The sequence below is a fragment of the Durio zibethinus genome, chromosome 18 (assembly GCF_047325235.1).
Source record: "Durio zibethinus cultivar Kanyao isolate XHJ-2024 chromosome 18, ASM4732523v1, whole genome shotgun sequence".
NCBI classification, from domain to species: domain Eukaryota; kingdom Viridiplantae; phylum Streptophyta; class Magnoliopsida; order Malvales; family Malvaceae; genus Durio; species Durio zibethinus.
In genome coordinates, this window is record NC_143179.1 from 10,701,537 (window position 1) to 10,721,905 (window position 20,369).

The window sequence follows — 20,369 nt, forward strand, 5'->3', positions numbered from 1 at the left end:
TTAATTACCTTGACTTTTTTTGTTCCTGCATGGAATCACGTTGAGAAAGCAATATCCAAGATTGTAATACTAATAGCATAAGCATGAAAAGAGAAAAGGAAACATACATGTAAAACAGGAAGGAAGGAAGATGATTCAACATCGCCATGCAGAAGCAGCAAGAATTGCTCTATCTAGCCACCCCAAAAGCAAGCAACCTTTATCTTCAGTCAATCGATAACCATCACAGGAATATAAACCCAGCAAAATCTTTGACTGTGTCACTGCATTTGCACTTAAGGGCACCCCTTTGAATCCTTTTCCTTCCATTAGTTTTCGCCATTTCTCCAGCCTCTCATGCCTTGCTACCCTCTCACTCCCTTCACATGCCACTATGTTTCTTATCTCTGGTGCAAAAATGTATTGTTCAACCTTTGCCCTTTGAGCTGAATCTGGTGGAAAAGTGGCGTCCAATGAGTCAAATATTGCTGAATAATAGTGCAGTGCCTCGAGGAAACGGCCTAAGAAGTAAGGGCCATTATGGCTTGCTTCTTTTTCAACGAGGGTTACAATGTTAGGCGCTTGATCACGGATCATTGCCAATAGGTTTCCAAGGCAATTACCAGGGACTTGGTGGAGCCTGTTAACAGCATTAACGGCTAGAGCCTCACCAACTCGCCTGTTGAACATATTGGGTTTTATATCTTCAAGTTGCTCCCCAATTGGGTGGAATTCAAATGGGATGTGGAGAGAGTGAGCTAGTTCTGTTAGGCATCTGCCTGTCTCTTTGACGGTTTCTATAGAGGGTCCAACTCCTGTGATCCTGAGAAAAGGAGCTCCGCTAGGTCGGGCAGCTAGAGCTTGCATGAAAGCTGGCCATTGATAGCCTTGGAGGATATCTAAGTCAATGACATGAACACGTTCTTCAGCTTCAAAGGCCTCAAAAATGGCTTGATTTGCAATGAAATGTGCAAATTTTACGTATGGACAGGCTTGGTAAACAATTTGGTAAATCTTGAGGACTTCTAAGGAGTTTAATGGGAAAGAGGTGAATGGTTTTGGAGCAGTGGAGGTGCTGGGATTGGCGGTTATGGTTGCGGCAAGCCTTGCACTTAGGGCTTCAGTGAAGCAAGAGGCAACTCTTTGCATGGAGTCCCCAAGAGGAGTTACCACTTGATTCAGGTGGTGTATATATTTTCTTGCTAACAGATAATCCTCTTTGGCCACTGCTTCAGCACATGCAAGAAGGAGATGCAACAATTGAAGCCCGCTATCTTGCTCCTGTAACGGCAAAGTGGAATAGAGTTATAATTTGTAGCTAAACTAAAGACAATTTGTTTATATGTGAAAATATCCATGCATCATCTCTTTTTCTTTCCTTTCTTTTTTTTTGGTGCATCTTTGTCTTTATAAAAGTGCAAAAAGATCCTCTTGAATAATCAATGAATAGAAAAAGAAAAAAAGAGCAAGAGATCAGAGTACCTGCTCAGAGCCAATGGGAATAGGAACCATCAAGGTATGGCCAAGGTTCTCGTGCTGTTGTTGCTGTTGTTGTTTATGTGCTGCTGCTGCTGATTGTTGCTTCTCCTGCTGCTGCTCTTGCTGTAGTTGTTGAGACAATGGTTCTCTTGAGACAGAGTTTACCTGATAGTGTTGCTCATGGGTCAGTTGAGAACATCCGGCTGACGATGATGTTTCACTCGCAGACGCACAAAACCTTGAAGAATTCGGCATTGGCATGCAGTCTAACATTGCTGGAACTGTGGTTGGCATTTCAAACATGTTATTTGAATTTCCAATACCTGAAATCTTTGTTGTTGGGTACTCTCCATAACCGTCCTTCTGATAATCATCCAAGAATTCTTCTATAGAAGGCAGTGAAAGGCTCTCAACCTGCATAAACTGATTGTTAGGTGAGTTAAAGACTCTGTGCAGTGGGCTCTGCCCTTTCCCTTTGTTGTTGCTGCTAAATGACCCAAGCTGAGATGAAAATCGAGGTGGAGAGCTCCCTGACAGACTCTGCCCTTGCCTTGCGTGAAGATTACTGAAATTAGAGCTTGATATTTGTATAGATGGTAAGTTCCTACTCACTGGAGATGAGATCATGAAGTCAGAATCAAAATTATCAGAGAAAAAAGTTTCCCACAGTGAACTGTCTGGAGACTGGCCCTCAACATCTCCATCCAACTCAAATTTGACTGCTGGGAAGTTGAGGCTTGGTGGGGTTAAGCTATTTTGCTCCAAACCAGAAGATGTAGCAGTTTTATTGGACTTAGCGATTGACTCACATGAGTCCTCACTCTTGATGGAACCCATGCTGCAACAGCGAGAATTAATCATGTTTTTATTTTACCTTGTATTCGCAATATTCCAACACCCATAAACCCCAAAGTCAGTAAAAGGGTGTGTGTATGCTTCTTTTAAGAATCAAGGCCGTTCAATTGAAGTGGCCAGTTTTCCAATATTGCTCTCTCGTAAGTTGTTTAACTGATACTAGCTTTTCTGTCTTCTTATTCCAAAGGGCTTTCGTCTTATTGTCGAAATTGTCTTGGAAAGAGGGATGGAGTAGAGACAAATTGCTAAGCTGAATTAATGTGATTGTGATTAATAATCAATCTCCTCTACTAAGTTTAGCTGGATTTTGTAGGGGCCTAATTTGTCATTTGGGGTTACTTGTTTTAACAATTCTTCCCTACTCATCATCATTGGGAAACCTTTGCCCCACAGCTCCTTCTATATACACGACAACTCTCAGCTGGCATTGCCATTGATAGTGACCCCTTTTTCCCTTGGGCCGGCCCATCTCAGAGAAGTTGATTAAAGAACAATTGGACCCTTTCTTGGTGTGTTAGTATTAGTAAATTATCACTGGACTAGATGTGACTCTTGGATTGAAGGCTGAAAAAATATATAGTTTAGAAAAAGAGCGAAAGGACAAAGAAATGGGCCCCTGGAAACACGACAATTTTGTGGAAAAGGACTTCAAACAATGAGTGATCTCGCAAAACGGACTTCAAAATTGCATAACGACAAAGGATTGCATAGAAATTTTAACTTTTACACCAACGAGGATGCTCTGCATTGTAATGAGCAAAAATTGTTACTTTAACATTATCGAGGTGTTCCATCGCCGATGCTCTTAGCTGCTTTCATCCATTGTAATAGTTATTGGTTTTGATCTTTGTCAAACAATGAAAACTTACATCGCATGGAACTTCAACCATATTAATAAGAAAGGTAAGATGGTAACAGTATCATCGATTATATGGTTTTAACATGATCGATCTTCAACCATTGGATCATAAAGGAAATGAACCAAAGGAACAACTGTGAAGAGAGTGAGAAAAAGGACAAGAAAGGAGACATAGGTAAGGTCGTCGGGTTTGGCGTCTATGGCGCCGCCTACTCCTTGGATTTGCCAAAGGAATGAAGCGCTTGTCCCAAACCATTTTCCTTCTTAGGCGGCATCTCCGTCTCTCTCTCTCTCTTTTTCATTTCATTTTCATATAAACAAATAGTACTACTAGTCTTTCTTTCAGGAGGATCTAGAGCCATGTCTTTACGTACCATTTTCATATAATACCCTAAATCTTGCCTCTGACATGGAAACATTTCTATTTAGGAAGAAGATATGAAGCTAAACTTGTGTGTCTGTCCAATCACAACATCTAAACTTTCTTCTCCTTTTGCATTTGTCATCTCCTGCCTTGATCATCTACCATCTTTTAATCATTGTCAAATCGTATACTAACAATGTTTAGTATATAATATTTTTCCTCTTCTTTTCCTCTCCACAAATCATGGTGTCATCGTCCATTTTCTAAAACAAAGCCATTGGCTCTTGTCCCACAAGGCATAACCCTAGCAAACAAAGTTCCAAATGAAACAGTAGAAGCTAAAGCCAAAAGAGAAAAGTTGTCTCCATGGCAGGTCAAAGCTCTGCTTTGAAACTATTGTTGGTCGTATTAGTCTAACCAAGAAACAAGAACTCCATTGCACTTTCCAGATTCAGTCCAACCTCAATATTAACCATTCTTTTTCTATCTCTCCATTAGTCTATCGAGTCTATGCGTGAATCTGTTTAACTTTCGTCATTTTCATCATTTACTTAATTGTTTCTTGAGCCAATAGATTCCTGAAATAAATAAAATTCCGACATCTTAAAAGAGAGAAATGAGATTTGGAACTGCCTTAATTTTAATGCTATTTCGGAGATTGTTCGGATTGAGACAAATCGTAAGTTGGGCTCAAAGTGTACTTGAAAACTAAACTGAGAAGCCCATGAATACTAGATATTTGGGTTGATATTAAATCCCACTACAGGAAACTAGGCTAGCAATTGACAGTGGCCCATAATAGTCTTGAATATGGTACTTTCATGCAGTTAATAGATCACTGTAATTGGGTTATCTAAAACTGAGGTTTCCGAGAAGCCTGCCCCATGTCCGTAAATAAATCACCAGGGCAAGTTTGATCCCAATTGTTTACCTTATGATTACTTGCCATATTTAAAATTTTTTTCATGGGAAATTATTTGATATACGGATAATGAAGGTTTTTTAATTCTATAAACAGGATTCAGATGATAACATATATATTATTTTTTAAAATTAATATTTTTAAATATATAAAAGACATATATTATTATTTTAATCTCATTTATGGAATTAAAAAACTCCATTATTAATATAATAATTTTTCTTTTTTCATAGATTATATCAACATAATCGTGCCTTGTGAAATTCAAGCGGATTAAAATGCGGAACTCCCTTTAATGGAAAGGCTACAAGACATGTAATCTTTGTAAGTACACTAGCCGCCAGGACACCTACCTCCTAATTTTACATCAATTAAAAATTTAGTTGCAATTACGAGGAACTTTTGAGTTGGAATGCAAAATTCCCATATAAGCAACTATACTATAAATAAGCAATCCATTGCATTGCACTCTTTCATAGCTTTAGCATGAGCCAATGGTCACCAGGCACCAGCTCATTCACCTTTTTCACGGGTATCCAGTGCCGTCCATCAGGCAAATGGCAAGGTCGTGCCTGGAAGAAGCCCCAATTAACCCCAATAATTCACCTTAATTACCCTGCCAGATGCTTTTGATTCCATAATTTCTAGATAGAGCCTGAGATTATTTGAATTACCTCCCCCAAAATTGGGATTACTTTTTCCCCATTAAAAGAGGTAACAAAGTCAGCAGAAAGAATTCCAGCTTCAACCAGGAAAGGAGAACAGGAATAGTTGAAGGTTAGCTGACAGCAACTCAAAAAGTTTTTCGGTAGGTACTCAATTTTATACTTCAACAGATTCATGATTATGCAAATACCGGCATATGTTGTTTCCAAGTTCAAGTCAACGGAACTTTATCCAGTTATCCTCACTATTTCTTTAGAAGAGCACGTGAATAACTTTAATGCTTTTCTCTTTAGCCTGCATGTAAAAGCTTTTTCTTAAATGGCTGATTCATCTATGCAATCAACGATGCATGCATGAGTAGTAAGCAATGAATTCAGAGTTAATGGCTTAATTATTGGGCTGTTTCGAAGCTAAGCTTCCTGTTAAGCATCAAAGAGAGTCTGCTTATGTTAAATAATACTCGGGTTACCCTGCAAGAGTTACAAAAGACATTGTATTATTGCATAGATTCTTGGTTAGAAAGTTGGAGTTAAAAAGCAATCAAAATTTCCCTAAATTGAAGGAATTCCAATCTGCCAACTAGTCTTTACGTGCTAATTTGGGCTAGTGATTGAAGCTTATCGTAAACTTAGGCCTTCAAATCAAGCCCCACAACGAATGTGACAAATGAAGCCACTAACCCTGATAAAGAAGGGACTCCCTTCTCTCTCCTACCCATCAAGTCCACATATTGCCAAAAAACATTCACATGTCTCTGGTTTCTTGTGAAAAAGGATAAATTTCCTCCACTTTTTGCTTACAGTTGGATCTCCACCAACTACTACTACTCTCTATCCACACTACAAAACTCATCTTCAACTACATGATAATGCTTTGTAAGCTATTCATTTAAGCCAACCATTCATAGAGAAAGTTATGTGGAAGTTTGTCCCTCATCTCCCAAATTTTGCTGCCATGAACCCATTAATTCTCCTTGTTGTTTCTTCTCTTTTTATTAAAGCATTGTCTTTGAAACCTGAGCCAGCAAAAAACAATGCCCAGATCACTGTAATGGGCCTTGTTTATTGTGACATTTGCTCCAACAACAGCTTCTCCAGACACAGCTACTTCTTACCAGGTGAAGTATCTCAACAACCTATGATTATTCCAAGTTTTCTTGTTTTGCTCTTTGGATATTTTAAGTAACAAATTAAAATGAAAGCGTGGTTTCTCATTATTCAAACATGTCCAAACCAGGGGCAGAAGTTCAAATAGACTGCAACTTCAGGGCATTTGTTCCAAAAACAAGAGAACAGATATCATTCTCCGTCAACAGAACTACAGATAAACATGGAGTTTACAGGTTGGAAATACCATCAGTTGATGGGATCGCATGTGCAGAGGCATCCATTGCATCATCTTGTCAGGCAAGCTTAGTTAGAAGCTCATCCAATTCATGCAACATTCCTGGATACAAAAGCACAACAGATCAGATAGCAATCAAATCCAGACACCCCAATCTCTGCATCTACAGCCTAACTGCATTGAATTTCAGACCATCAAAAAGAGATGCTACCTTGTGTGGGAAGTAAAGCAAGACTTTCTCTAGTTATTCCTACCTTACAGCATCCATATGGATTTCTTTTAGCTACTTTTCCAATTATCTTTTTCTTAACACACTAATCCCAGGTATTGAAGATAGATCCAATCTCCTCATCCTCAGCTATCCTGTGAAGGTTCTTTCCATTTCTCAGTCTGCACATAATACAAGAAATGGAGAACCTTCAATACCCTTTTGCCTTTGCCTTCCAGCCTAATTAATTGGTGCTCTTTAAAGAAGAACAAAGGGCCACATATTACTAAGTATTTTCATTGCTTTTATGCTTTGTCTGAGTACATTCAATTGTGCCCAGAGACTTTTGTGCACATAGAGTCCAGGTCAAGCATGTGGACATACATAATTTACCATATTTATTTAGATTGGTTTTTAGTTAAAATGTATGAAATGTATGAAGTGACTAAACATAGTAGTAATAGTCTTTTGAAATCTGAAAAGCTTAACAGAGCTGCCAATACTGCATCTTCCAAGATACCCATCACAAAAAGGAAAAAACTAACGATGAGAAAGTGAGAAAGATCAATGAGATAACAATAGACGAAAGGTTTTATTACAAAAAATCTGATTCAACAGCTTACATTTATTGCTTGTGTCAAAAGCCATGATCAAGCTCAAATCATGAAGATGCTCTTACATTCATAAAGTTCTCCTACGTTTGCCCAATACCCTCGATTGCCATGTCAATGTTAAAATCATTCTAAGGTCTTTTCAAGCAGAAGATAACAATCCACTAATGTAGCAGACGTAAAATTTGTGGCCAATCAATTCTCCTGAAACACTTTTCAAATACCATCTAACTCAGATGCTTATAGTTGTTTGTTTCCTACAAGCATTTAAAGTTTAAACTATGTCTGGAAAAGGAAAAAAAACTGAAACTTGTGCAGAAATGAGTTGTTATTGCCAATTTAGTTCTTATTAGTTGTTATTCTCCAAAAGTTTGGCTGCTGATAATGTTCACATACCTCCCAGTTCTACCATTACAATTTCATCGGAAGACCTAAGTAATTCTACTTCCACTCAATCATTGGAGCATGCCAACAGACACCATATGTTGCAGATATGTTATAAACTAGTCGCCTGTGATTCATGTCTCTTTAAAAATATGCCTAAGTTCACTATTTATTGGAGTAGATGCTAGGGACTAAAAGGTCATAACCTCTTGATAACAAAAAGAGAGCCTAGCAGTAGCCTTACTAGATCAGATTTAAACCTTTTTCTCTGTAAGGTTATTGGATATCCCAATCACAGCAATGTCAAATGCAAATCTCCTAGGATACATGTAACAGCAAGTCCAAAGAAAAACACACTGAAATGTTTCATAAAACAATATTTTTAATTTCTAATTTCCTGAGTGTAAAGCAACAATATATCCATATTGTGGACCAACAGTTCTTTGCCACCGCAGAAGAAATCATATGAACATTGCCCATGATCATCCAGGTGAAAAATGGCCATGTGCAAGTCATGTGACTTATCCTAAAGACAGAAATTACCAATAGTCAATTGCTTAAGGTGGAGGACCAATCTATTCTCTATCAGATGCTTCATCATAGAAAAAAAATCATAATTTAGAATATGTCCAAGGGCAAAAGCTCAAGAAGTAAATGCCACAAATTCCTCTTGGTCCTGAATGAGCGACCGCTTCTTGTGCAACTACCCTTGGCATTTTCATAGTTACTTTTACTTTCTCCCTTATCCATTCATTTTCTGCATCTTATTCTTCATTTGGGACAAGATGGAAACTTCCATTTTATAACAATATTTGACCAGAATATTGAATTGAAGCTTTCATGTCAAAATAATTGAAACCACCGAGTCAATTCGCTTACAAAACCAAAGTTAAGCCTAATTCTGGTTTTGACTTGTACATTGTTTCAAGCGACTAGCAAGCAATCTAAAGCCCTTTTAGCATCTCCAAAGGTCATTATTGTGGATGGTTCTTGTTTTTATTTGTGATTTTGGATGCATGGAATTGTTCTTGGAAAATTTTCATGCCAGAAGAAGGTAAACCAATAGTCTTTGGGTTTTGTCTCCGCATCCAAACCTGTACCGTAGTAAAAAGATAGCCTAGAGACTGCCCTAGACTCAGTAGTTATCAGTGGTTAACATCTATACACTTCCCCTAGTATAGGCTATTCGTTCGTTATGGCTGACATGATAGAAATAGTCCAACTAATATTTATTAATGGACTCTCCTGAACCTGACATTCGCCTTTCCTTTTGGAGGTGTTTCCGAGCTGAAGCAAAACTTGGGTTCTTATATTATTGCTTAACAAAAAGCTATAAGCAATAATAATAATAATAATGCGTTGAGGAGGCAAATAAAACAACTTTCTCTTTTTTTAGGTGAACTAACTTCTGCTTCTGTCATATGTATTTGTTTCTCCCCATTTGCCTGTCTTTTGTGTAATAGAGAGGATGGACTTTTAACTTTTTCCATCCTCAGCCACTTAATCTGCAATGTGCTTCTTTTGCAGGTTATTCATATGCAAGCAAAGACTTGTACTGTTGTGTTGAATAAAGAATGAAATACAAGAGATTACATTAAATTTTAAATCAAAGATACATAACTTATGGGGAATACAAGTTAAAATTGATGTGCCTCCAGCTTTGAAAATTATAAAATCCACATTAAAAGAAAAACGAACCACCCCACACAGCTTAGAATTTTCACCTTTGGTATCCCTCTTATCCTGTGCCAACTTTACTTGGTACTTGATCATGCATAATTTTTCTTTTGCTGATCAGCCTCATGTGTACGGACAAACGTAGTAATATACCACAAAGAGAATTGAATTAGAACAGTGAAATAGAAGAGAGAGTATAACAACATTCTGCAATTCTTGTTATCTAAATCTGCATCTGTTCTTGAAAGACCTTCATGGCAGAAGCTGGCAACCCTAAAAGAACATTTATGCTTTTCCTCTCTTTGCCATGAGATAGGAACAAGATCACTTCCTTCTCTGGCAATGCAACTGGCCCTGATAGAACAGGCTCTCCCCATCCGAAATCTGTAGTGTGGAAAGATAGCCTAGACCATGTAGTGATGAGCAGAGTGGATGACAAAGAGGGCCTAGCTCTTGTCACCTCAAAGTAATCTATGGCTGATCTCATGTAACCATCAGTAACCATCTTAATTGCATCCTGAATCAGGCCCACGGCATGTGAAAATGGCTTGTCCAATAGCTCACTTACTTCGCATATGGAATTTGTCAATACAATACCATTGCCGAAGTAGCCTTTAGGTAGAGGTGGATTGAATTTAGGCCTGCCATCAACGGCGAAAAGAAGCTTTGTTTGTTGGTCAGACAGCATGTTAAGTGCCTTGGTGCGAGCTCTCCACACGAATGCTGAAAGAGCTTCAAACGTAGAACATTTTTTAAGAGCCCCATCTTCTATAGCGTTTTTCTTTAGTTTCTCAAGCTTCTCAGGCTCAAAACAGAAAGATCTATAGAGCATTTCATCTTTGTAGAGATCACAAGTGCTGGACTTGTCCTCTATCTCAGCAAATTCCTGATGCAGGTACTCTATCTTAGGTGGGCTTCGGGCTTTCAGAATGGCTCTGTCTGAGAATGGAGGGATAGTTAGTGGCAAACCTCGAGCTGTTTCACCCCATGAGTTGACAAATTCCATAGCAGCAATGCCATCAAACATGCAATGGTTCATGCACAGGCCAAGGACAAATCCCCCGCATTGGAACCTGGTCAGCTGGAAGATAAAATTTATCATTCAGAGATAGAGATAAATTAAACCTGTCCAACATTTTTTATGACTGATATCCATGGAGATCATTGTTGTTCATGATATTCAGGTTGATAAATGCTTGATGCTTATCAAGCAAAGAAGTAAATTTTCACATATTGAAAATTATTCAACGGTAACTATAATGTGAAATAGATTATACTTCTAATCTACATATCTTGGGGAGTAATATTCATAGTACTTCAGGACTCTTACTACAAAACTAAATTGTTTCTGGAGAAGTTTGAATTACCTGAGCCACTAGAGGTGGGATCTCTAGCATGTTTTTTGCACCAGGAATGTTATAAACCAAATTCCCAAGAGTCTCAGGATCAGGCTTTGTTATGTCTCCAATCTCCTCCATCTTACAGTTTGCTTCAGCTTCAACAAAGACAGCCCCTTCCCCGGTGCAGTCCACAATTAGTTTACCCTCTGAGCTGATTGTTAGCCGCCCAGCAAGGGGATAGTAATGACAAAGAACCTTTGTCAATGCATCCTTGATCACTTCTCCAGCGTTTTCATTCCCTTTCTCATCTGACTTAAAGCAATATATGGTGCGAACAATCACTGCAATATTTTGGTCAAGATTAGAGAGAAAGTATAGACCCTTTTCTGTCACTTCAGCAGGACAAACCAGGGTTGGCTCTCCTTGCTTCACACTAAGCTGTGACACTTTGCCATTGGACTTCTCCATTATAACACAACCTTCAATAATTTCTGCTCCCTGAATCGTAAATCATAAATCATAAATCAGATGATATATAAAATCTGAGAAACAAAACTAGTAAGAAAAAGTTGGTCCATATCTAATGCTTTAAAAGCAGAATTTACTGATTATGAGAAAACAAACCATGTGAGAAAAAGCCGAAAGAGATATGAGAGAGTTTTCAGAGTAAACTGACGAAAATTGTCAGGTCCAAGTGCAGGGAATTACAGTAACCAAAACTTGAAAACTGTGAAAACAAGGATTGCACTAGCTGGATCAATCACAAATTTGTAATGATATGATTGAACTTGTTGGATATATAAGGGAACTTTATGACCCGAAGTCGCAATTTTGGTTTTACTTCCTCAAGGAAATGAAAATGGCATGTGGCTATCTGTCATTGGGGTTGGCACGTGCTGAAAATGATTAAGAATAATGAATAGTATGGAGAAAAGGAGGTTATGTCAAAATTTTTGTTTTAGACTGAAGATTGGGTTGGGGTAGGCCACTGGTCAAGGGACCTAACACACCAGACAATGGAATCTAGCGTGCGCAGGGAGAGCTTGACTGGGCTTTGGTTGGTGGGGGTTGGCATCCAATTTTGCTTGTCACTCTGCTTGTATGTCTCTTATTCTTTTGTATCATTTTTCCACTCTGACATTTTTCTTGACGAAACTTTTTACCTGATTTTCGTTAAAAGCACTAGGTTGCCTTCTAATTCACTTCTGATCATGAACCGAAAGATATTTCTTGCTTGCTTGTCAGTCGAATTATTTCCGAAACATAACCCTATAACTCTTTGAAATAAGAATCGTATCACTTCAACATAGTAACCATTATTTCTTACTGTCTGACACTTTCTTTTTGCCGAAATTTATGCAAAACTTAATCATTTGTAGAAGAAATGGGCAAGGCATGGGGGTTCTCATAGACCTCCACTGGTGGGGGATCATTTGCAAACATGGGAATATGCGCAAGGCATGGGGGCTCTTATAGACCTCCACTGGTAGGGGTGACACTTCTAGTAGTATTAGTACATTTCTTTTTGGTGGAAAACATCTTGGCCTTCTATCCTGAATCCTGATGAGATTTTTTTTTATGGCTGCGAACATTCTTAAATCAAATAAAGCTAAAAAAAATAAAAACAATGTGAATCAAATCTTGGGCCTTAAAATTGTTTTAAAAACAAAAGGGTGCATATAAAACATACATTATCTTGGTAGAGTAGTTACTGCTTAGCTACTTCAATAGAAATGTCCAAATGAAAGATGGCCAATCGATCCTGGTAAAAAAAAAAAAAAAATCATTAGATCAACAAGAAATCCTAAACTTTGAACAACGGTGGGCTTTTCTTACCATTTACGGGCACCGACAAATGACACCAACAGTTAACTTTAATCATTGGGAAAAAATGGTGAAGAACTGTTTTAAAGCTGGGAACATGTGTCAATATATACATGTCATTTGCCCTTCTCTCATAAAGAATATTGCCTCAAAACAAATTACTACTTGTTATAGTATGATCATGTAGAAGGCTAGAGAATAAAATAAGAGAACTCTTGGGGTTTTAAGATTTGGGAAGGTTTTAGATTTTTTTTTTTTTTTTGAGGGATTAAGAGTAGGGTCGATGAGTAATATCTTGACATTCTTTTGGATTATTAATTTTTGTCAAGAACGGTTGAGATTTCGAAATTTGTTCAAAATTTAAAACGACATCGTTGTAGTTGGGTTAAGTGGGTTTTGGACCTTTTGCAGCCTAAAGGCTATAACATGAGGCCCAATTCTGAGACGACCTTTTAGATTGGCTCTGTTTGTGTACAAAACGCTATTATTGAGGCCCAATTTCATCCAACAGGACCAATATAAGCCCAATTATTTTGCCCTAACTGCAGCGACGTCGTTTAAACATTGCCGGACCTCTTCTTCACCAAACTAGGGTTTTTCCCCCTGCGCTATAATTTATAATACTCGACACAGGGAGCTTAAAAGCTAAAGGAGCCTTAGAAAACACAGCTGTAAAAAAATGGTAGACCCATGTCTTCCTCCTCTTTCATTTCCTTCTTTTTATTTAATTTCTAATTTTCGGATTAAAATATATATATATATATATATATATATTCTTTGCTTTTTTAAACGAATTTAGCTAAAAAAATGTTTTTTTTTTTTTTTAATTTGTAGGCTCCAAAACGAGGTGTGAAAGCCCCGGCGGCTGCAGCTAAGAAGAAAACGGTACCTTTACTTTGTCCATTGCATTGTTTCATGGTTTTAAAGAAATCCTTTTTTTTTTTCGTTTGTTTTTTATATCTTTGTCTGGTGTTTGGTGTTGTTTTTAGGACAAGGTGGTGAACCCGTTTTTCGAAAAGAGGCCGAAGCAGTTTGGGATTGGAGGGGATTCGCCACCAAAGAAGGATCTGACCCGCTTCGTTAAGTTCCCCAAAACGGTTAGGATCCAGAGGCAGAAGAGGATCCTCAAGCAGAGGCTTAAGGTCCCACCTGCTTTGAATCAGTTCACCAAGACACTCGACAAGAATCTCGGTACATATCCCATATGCTCCTTGCTGTCAAATTAAGCTTTTACGTGTGTCAAGATGATAGTAATGATTACATTGGTTCATTATACATGATAAATCCTTGCTTCTGTTTACTATGGCGTTTTAATGGCATAAATCTCTGGGTTTTAAAGGAAGTTTGAGGAAGCCGATAGCTGACTGTCTGCAATCAGTTGTAATTTGCTAATGTATGTTGGCAGTCAGTAAATATTGTATTCTTATTGTTTTGTCCTTTGACATATAGAATTGTAGGGGCTTTGTATCAGCATATTGTTTTGCTAAGAATTATCCACGTTTTTTTTTTGGATGATGTAATAAGTTTCCAGTTGTTCCTTTTTTTTTTATGTTGATGCAGCATCAAACTTGTTCAAGATGCTTCTCAAGTACAGGCCTGAGGATAAAGCTGCAAAGAAGGAGCGTCTCTTGAAAAAGGCTCAATCAGAGGCTGAAGGAAAGCCTGCTGAGACTAAGAAGCCTATTGTTTTGAAATATGGTCTCAACCATGTCACCTATCTTATTGAGCAGGTATTCCCTCTTCTGAGAATTTGTTTGCTATGCTGGGTCCTTTCCTATTGTCCCAAAGTAAATTTTCCTTGCAGAACAAGGCACAGCTTGTTATTATTGCTCATGATGTGGATCCCATAGAGTTGTCTGGCTGCCAGCATTGTGAAGGAAGATGGAGATCCCATACTGCATTGTGAAGGGGAGAGCACGCTTGGGAGCGGTAAGTGGCCGTTGTATTCTTAGAAATTTTAAAGTTGAGTTGTGAATGCAAAACTAAATGTTTTTACCTCCTTGTTTGATAGATTGTTCACAAGAAATCTGCATCAGTTTTGTGCTTGACTATTGTCAAGAATGAAGATAAGTTGGAATTCAGTAGGACCTTGGAAGCTATCAAGGTGGTGTAGAGTTTCAATCTGCTGTATATTTGTCCTCCCTTTGAATTTTTGGAAGGTCTGATTTCATTTTGGGATTCTTTTTTCTTATTACAGGCCAACTTTAATGACAAGTACGACGAGTATAGGAAGAAATGGGGTGGTGGCATCATGGGTTCCAAATCCCAGGCGAAAACCAAGGCCAAAGAGAAGTTACTTGCCAAGGAAGCTGCCCAGAGGATGACCTAAGAGCTAATATAGAATTCATTGCCTGTTACTTAGGGGAGGCTGTTCATTTTTGGTTATTTAAAGTAGTTCATGAAAAATCAGAGTGTTACTTTTCTTTAAAGGCTGGTTATAATTGAATTTTTGTGGTAATACTGTTCGAGGGTGAGTGGCTTTTTTCATATTAGAAACTGCCTCCTTTATTCATCAATTGTTTAGAGTTAGACTTGATCATTTTATTTCAGCTCAATCAATGTGTATTAATATAATTTTGTATCCTTTTGACATTGTCCCACCATCTGTCTTTCAATTGCTTTCTGATGAGTTTAAAGCAGATGGCTTTGCACTGATCTTGTTAGTGAATTTAGTAAAACCATGATAACAAAACAGCAAAGACTTGGGATTCTCTATCAACTATGTTTCTTATATTCTCAATGGTTTCCTTTCCCACCCCCAACCACCTTGTACCTTTAGATAGACCTGGCAATCTATTTTACACCTGAAATAATGTTACACCTGAAAATCAAGGGCATCCCAACCAGCTGATTTAACTCAGGTTTTTTGTCTGCCTTTCAACATTGTTAATAGGCGAGGAGAGGAAATCATATTTCAACCTGAATATTTCAACTCACGCAAAAACGCCCTAACTTGGAGGATAATGAATCATCCATGCAGTTTGAAGTGGTTAATGAGCTTCCTGAAGACTCAAGTTCTCTATTTGATTTTTGGTCACTACAGCCTACTCTAGGCAGTAACCAGATAAATCTTAAGGGCAATAATGAGGGGCATTCACTAGAAATTGTTAACCCCTCCTGAGGATTTGAGTTTGTGCTATCTTAATCCTCCGGATAATTCAGGGACCATATCTGGGGATTGACATAAGCACATGGGTTAAGCATGGATATTTTGGTACAGACTTACCTGATCGATTGGCAGACGCTCCGGATGGATCACCTTTCCCAAAACGTGGTGAAGTCATGCTACACCTAAGAATGAATTCTGGATCTGCCTCCGGTGTTAGTGCAGATACTAGAGTGCGGAGACCTGATTCTTTCACCGATCTCGTGACCGAGCCACGAACGAGTTACCAGACATCTAGAGACAAACATGGGGTTATAGAAGAAAGATGATGGATTGATGGTAGCCATTTTATCTTTCGAAAACATCTCTTTATAAAATCACAGCAATGAATCGTTTCACATTTCTCTTTTTTCTTTGCTTTAAAAAAAATATGTAAACTTCAGTTTATATGAAGGAACAAAAAAAAGGAAAGATGGCTTAAAATACGTAATAATATTCACAAGATACCTATATTTTGTTTTTCATTTTTCATTGAGGCTAATTCTATACAAACTTCTAGCTTTGTACGTTTCAGGTAAACATTACAGTATTACACTGTACATATGTTATTTACACGAGATATAATGAAAAGATGAACACATAGAAGAAGTAACTTTTGCAGTACAGTGACTGCCTAATGCTTTTTCTTTTCCTTTACAGTATGAGGACATTGGTAACTAAGCAAGGGAGAGGGTCATTTACAAAGTTTTATTTTCTTGCTTGCTCCCCGTGTATATCTGATATTCCTATACAAATATATACTTGAAGGAGGACTATACCGGGAGTAAATCAAGAGTAAGATCTGATTAACCTGAAATTCTGAAAAGTTCGTGCTTTGAATAGGTTTCCGAAGAAATAACCCATTGTTGTCTCCTGATGAGGTGGTTTTGGTGCAAAACTGGAGTTACGTTTCACCTGCAGTACAGACTGTCCAATCTGTCGACGGATAGAATCAATGATCTGGGGATCGACAGGATTTCCTGTCACGTCTGTGACGTAGAAGGTGTCCTTGGCCTTGTCACCTTTTGTTGAAATTAATGCTCTCTTGATACTCAAGCTGTTTTCCCGGAACACCCGGGTGATGTCAGACAGGAGGCCAAGTCTGTCTTCTGTGCACAGTTCTAGCTCTAGTCCCTGTACCATGAAATGATGCAGGGTATTATATCATGAGTCTAAGCATGCTTACCTAATCAAGCTTCTTTTTTTTTTTTTTCCTGTTTGCGTGTGTAATTAATGTGCACATGTGGGACAGTGGGGAGCTGGTTTCCTATACCTCGGATGCTCTCCTCTCAATGCCTGCTTCAAGGCATTGTATAACACGTACACGCTCAGCTTCCGAGCTAATGGGGAGCCCATCTACATGTCGGATATAGAATTCCTACAACCAAACATAAAATTTCTGTTTAATAAGATAGAGAAAAACGTTAATGTCATTACACAGTCGAGTCTGCAATTCTAAGCATATTAATTTGTGCTCAACTTAGTAAATTCCAACACAAAATGGATTACAACACCCTCATCAATCTTACACTAGGATTTCAATAGCACCAACTTGTCAAATTCGTAAAGTTGATCAACTATAATATCAGTGGCTAATAGGACTGCAATTGCATTAAAAATGTACCAAATTTGTCAAAAACGGTTTGCTGTTGTCATTGCATCAGATACTTAACTAAAACTTTCTCACCTGATAAGCTTCCATCATTCCTGTGTTGACCATTCCATGAAAAACAACATATTGCATATCTGTGAGAGTGCAGACTATATCAAACAATAGTTTTGGTCGATCTTTTGACCTCATGGTAATAACAGTGTAATCTTTCTCAATATTCAACAGAGTGACTTGGGGTCTTGAGCTTCCCTCCTCTACTGCCCTTACTCCTGCCCTCACTCCTGCCCTCTCAACCCTTTCATAGTCCCTATCTGCGAACATCATTTGATGCAACCTTCTCTCCCTATGCATAACACCTGGCGTTGAAAGCATTGTTTTTGCTGTTTTCAAGTCATCACTTCCTTTGAGAACATTACAAAGTAATTTCTTTATTGTTGAGAGCCGTTTTGGATCACTGATTGCACAGCCTGTTGAATCATCTGTCACATGAACTACAGCTGCAGCCCTAGCATTATGAGTCCATATCTCTGCATTTACAACATTGCAATGAAGGTCTGCAAGAACTGCACATACTTCAGATAATAGACCAGGCCTATCAGTGCCAGCAAGTTCAATTGATGTATGCTCCTCTGAAGGCATTACCCCAACAGTGCCTCTTCGTGAAGGTACAAAGCCAGCACTAGTTTCAATTCTCTGCAAAATTAAGGAATAAGATGAAAATAGTCGAATAAAAGCTTTTCCACACAGTTCACAAAGAAACAAACATTAGATGACAGACAGAAGAAAAGGCAGTGGTTGAATACATTGAACAATGAGGAAGAGTTGTCCTTGCCAAAACCATGAAATAAGCAAGGTCAGGAGTTTTAGGTTATGTTTGGTGCATAGGATGATAGATAGGATAGGATGATAATCATCTTATATTATGTTTGATTTGTATCTAAAGAAAGGGATAGGATTACAAGAAGGATTATCATCCTCTTGGTATAGGATGATCCAATCCTCTCAAAATGGAGAGGATTATATTTAATCCATGGAATTGAATTTACATGTCCTATTATACCCTTAAAAATTACATCAATAATTTAAATTGTATAAACTTTGAGGAAGGATAATTTTGATCAATAAATAAATTATCTTATCCTAATCCTTGCACATATCAAACATAAGATAGGATGACATTATTTAATCTAATCCTATTCATAATATTATCTTATTCTATCCTATCATAATCTTGTGTACCAAACATGACCTAAGTCTATTATACTGCAATTCAAAACAACTAAAAAAAATTAAAATCCGTGGGGAGGTTAAAAGAGTACTGCCAGCCAGGTTCTTACCCTTTGAATATAGTTGATAACTTCCTTATCTGTGATTTTGTTGCCATCATTGTCAACAACATTAAAGACTGAAACACGGCAACATATGAAAAGAAATTAAGCTAGGTAACTGGTTAACCTTGGATTTAATATACAATTTAAGCAGTTTTAAGGAAAAACGGTACCATCCATAAACCATCCTCCATCAGATGATATGTATGCTTTTGTTATTATAAGATTCATATCAGTAAGCACTTGGATAACTTCCAGGAGAATTCCATGTTTGTTGACACTGTCAACCTGAGCACAAAATTCAAATTTAAATCATAATACATCTCGAACAATAACAAATGAAAGACATCAAAGTACCCATTCCACCAACCGAAAGAACCTCATTAACAGTTGGAATATATTCCAATTGACTTGACCAATCCCCACCCGTGTCCCTCCCATTTTTTTTTCTCAATTCATATGCTAGCTCCAACAATGTCTCAGAGGTCCAAAATCCAACATAACATCCTAATGCATATGATTAACATGAGAGAAACAGAGATCTATGGAATCAATTAGCCACTATGACCTAATTACAGTAAAGCCAGAGCCTAAACAACAATTTAGCAAGCCATGAACCTTACCTGGATAACAGTGGCATCCTCACAAGCGTTATTGTCAATCACAACTCTGCAACAAAACAACCATACATCTCAAATTAACTCTACTTTTTCCAATCCCAAAAATTCAATATTAATGAAATGATAGGAGTAAAATAAAGAGCCATCAAGAAAACATGTCAAACTTGCTTCACTTTTGTAAGGAAAGTCCAATATTTGGGATTCGAAAGGGAATATTGGAACTCTAATTGGTTGCCATGAAAAAACCTTATTCGGTTATGTAAAATTCTCATGAGTCAAAAGGAGCATGAAAGAAAAAAAATCAGAAAATGAAACAAAAAAAAATCCAAACAGTAACAATAAAAGGATAACTTGCAGAAACTGCAAACATTATAATCTGAAAAACTTCAATTAAAATAGAAAATTTGACTGACCCTTCACCAAATGCAAACGAAAATTACAGTACCCATAAAAACCCAGAAACAAATTCCATGAAACAAACAAAAAAATACCTGGGTTGGTTCACCCTCCTGATAAGCTTAGCATATTCATCATCCATTTCTCCAAAGAAAATCCAAAAGAAAAAAAAAAACCCAACTTTTCCAAGGAATAATTGATACCTCACAAATCCCAGAACCCAGAATTTCCCAAAGGTTTCCTTTTATTATTCTTAAATTGAAAAAGAAAACAAATTGCTCTTCCAGTATCCAAGGAAAACACAAAGAGATGTATAAAAAAAAAAAAAGTGGTACTATTATAAAAAGCAAAGTAGGACTTTAGCCGTTTAACGGACACGATATAATTAATTAATTAATTAATTGAAAGTTGAAAAATAAAAATGAAAAGAAAAAAAAAAAAGTCGTTTTGTTTCCCCCAAGATGTAACATTTTGGTGACGTGGAAAGAAGTGATTGGCTGGATGGGTAGTTATTTGCCGCCAGAGATCATGCCCGTGCGTGATGACAGTGTTGTACTTTTAACTGGTTTTTTTTTTTGTTTTTACTTTTTTTTTTTTAACTGTGGTGATCAATCGATTACGGCGGGCAGGGATTTACGGCAGCACGTGAGAAGAAATAAGAAGGGTGACGTGGCAAATTTGCATGTGGCGAATACAGTTTGGTCGGAGGTTTAGCCTGTGTTTTCGACGGCAATCTGGCACACGATATTTCGGTTT

The 20,369-nt window shown here is 37.6% G+C and overlaps 5 protein-coding genes across 8 annotated transcripts; 2 read left to right on the forward strand and 3 right to left on the reverse strand.

The window, feature by feature from the left end:
* On the reverse strand, positions 1 to 2,434 carry LOC111299506 (GRAS family protein RAM1-like). Its single transcript, XM_022894721.2, has 2 exons — positions 1,462 to 2,434; positions 1 to 1,260 (listed from the first exon to the last, which is right to left on the reverse strand). Exons 1-2 carry the CDS (start codon positions 2,317 to 2,319, stop codon positions 136 to 138), a joined length of 1,983 nt encoding a protein of 660 aa, XP_022750456.2. The 5' UTR covers positions 2,320 to 2,434; the 3' UTR covers positions 1 to 135.
* A 3,477-nt stretch (positions 2,435 to 5,911) lies between these two features.
* Positions 5,912 to 7,100, forward strand: LOC111299505 (uncharacterized). Its single transcript, XM_022894719.2, has 2 exons — positions 5,912 to 6,241; positions 6,361 to 7,100. Exons 1-2 carry the CDS (start codon positions 6,040 to 6,042, stop codon positions 6,693 to 6,695), a joined length of 537 nt encoding a protein of 178 aa, XP_022750454.1. The 5' UTR covers positions 5,912 to 6,039; the 3' UTR covers positions 6,696 to 7,100.
* Positions 7,101 to 9,231: 2,131 nt separating this feature from the next.
* On the reverse strand, positions 9,232 to 11,458 carry LOC111299504 (omega-hydroxypalmitate O-feruloyl transferase-like). Its single transcript, XM_022894718.2, has 3 exons — positions 11,313 to 11,458; positions 10,716 to 11,186; positions 9,232 to 10,429 (listed from the first exon to the last, which is right to left on the reverse strand). Exons 1-3 carry the CDS (start codon positions 11,313 to 11,315, stop codon positions 9,572 to 9,574), a joined length of 1,332 nt encoding a protein of 443 aa, XP_022750453.2. The 5' UTR covers positions 11,316 to 11,458; the 3' UTR covers positions 9,232 to 9,571.
* A 1,647-nt stretch (positions 11,459 to 13,105) lies between these two features.
* LOC111299509 (large ribosomal subunit protein eL8y-like) lies at positions 13,106 to 15,112 on the forward strand. 3 transcript variants are annotated; one of them, XM_089747476.1, is made up of 7 exons: positions 13,107 to 13,194; positions 13,347 to 13,397; positions 13,502 to 13,703; positions 14,073 to 14,242; positions 14,317 to 14,441; positions 14,524 to 14,616; positions 14,710 to 15,112. In XM_089747476.1, exons 1-5 carry the CDS (start codon positions 13,192 to 13,194, stop codon positions 14,416 to 14,418), a joined length of 528 nt encoding a protein of 175 aa, XP_089603602.1. In that variant the 5' UTR covers positions 13,107 to 13,191; the 3' UTR covers positions 14,419 to 14,441; positions 14,524 to 14,616; positions 14,710 to 15,112. The 3 variants fall into 3 exon arrangements, with proteins under 3 accessions (XP_089603601.1, XP_089603602.1, XP_089603603.1); XM_089747475.1 differs by lacking the exon at positions 14,710 to 15,112 and having other exon boundaries at positions 13,106 to 13,194; positions 14,073 to 14,441; XM_089747477.1 differs by lacking the exons at positions 13,107 to 13,194; positions 13,347 to 13,397; positions 13,502 to 13,703 and having other exon boundaries at positions 14,102 to 14,242.
* Positions 15,113 to 16,091: 979 nt separating this feature from the next.
* On the reverse strand, positions 16,092 to 19,995 carry LOC111299507 (ACT domain-containing protein ACR6-like). Of its 2 annotated transcripts, XM_022894722.2 has the most exons (7): positions 19,709 to 19,995; positions 19,221 to 19,266; positions 18,771 to 18,885; positions 18,607 to 18,674; positions 17,345 to 17,962; positions 16,931 to 17,035; positions 16,092 to 16,791 (listed from the first exon to the last, which is right to left on the reverse strand). In XM_022894722.2, the coding sequence occupies exons 1-7, from the start codon at positions 19,753 to 19,755 to the stop codon at positions 16,447 to 16,449; spliced, it is 1,344 nt and encodes a 447-aa protein (XP_022750457.2). In that variant the 5' UTR covers positions 19,756 to 19,995; the 3' UTR covers positions 16,092 to 16,446. The 2 variants fall into 2 exon arrangements, with proteins under 2 accessions (XP_022750457.2, XP_089603600.1); XM_089747474.1 differs by lacking the exons at positions 18,607 to 18,674; positions 18,771 to 18,885 and having other exon boundaries at positions 19,709 to 19,970.
* Positions 19,996 to 20,369: the final 374 nt, after the last annotated feature.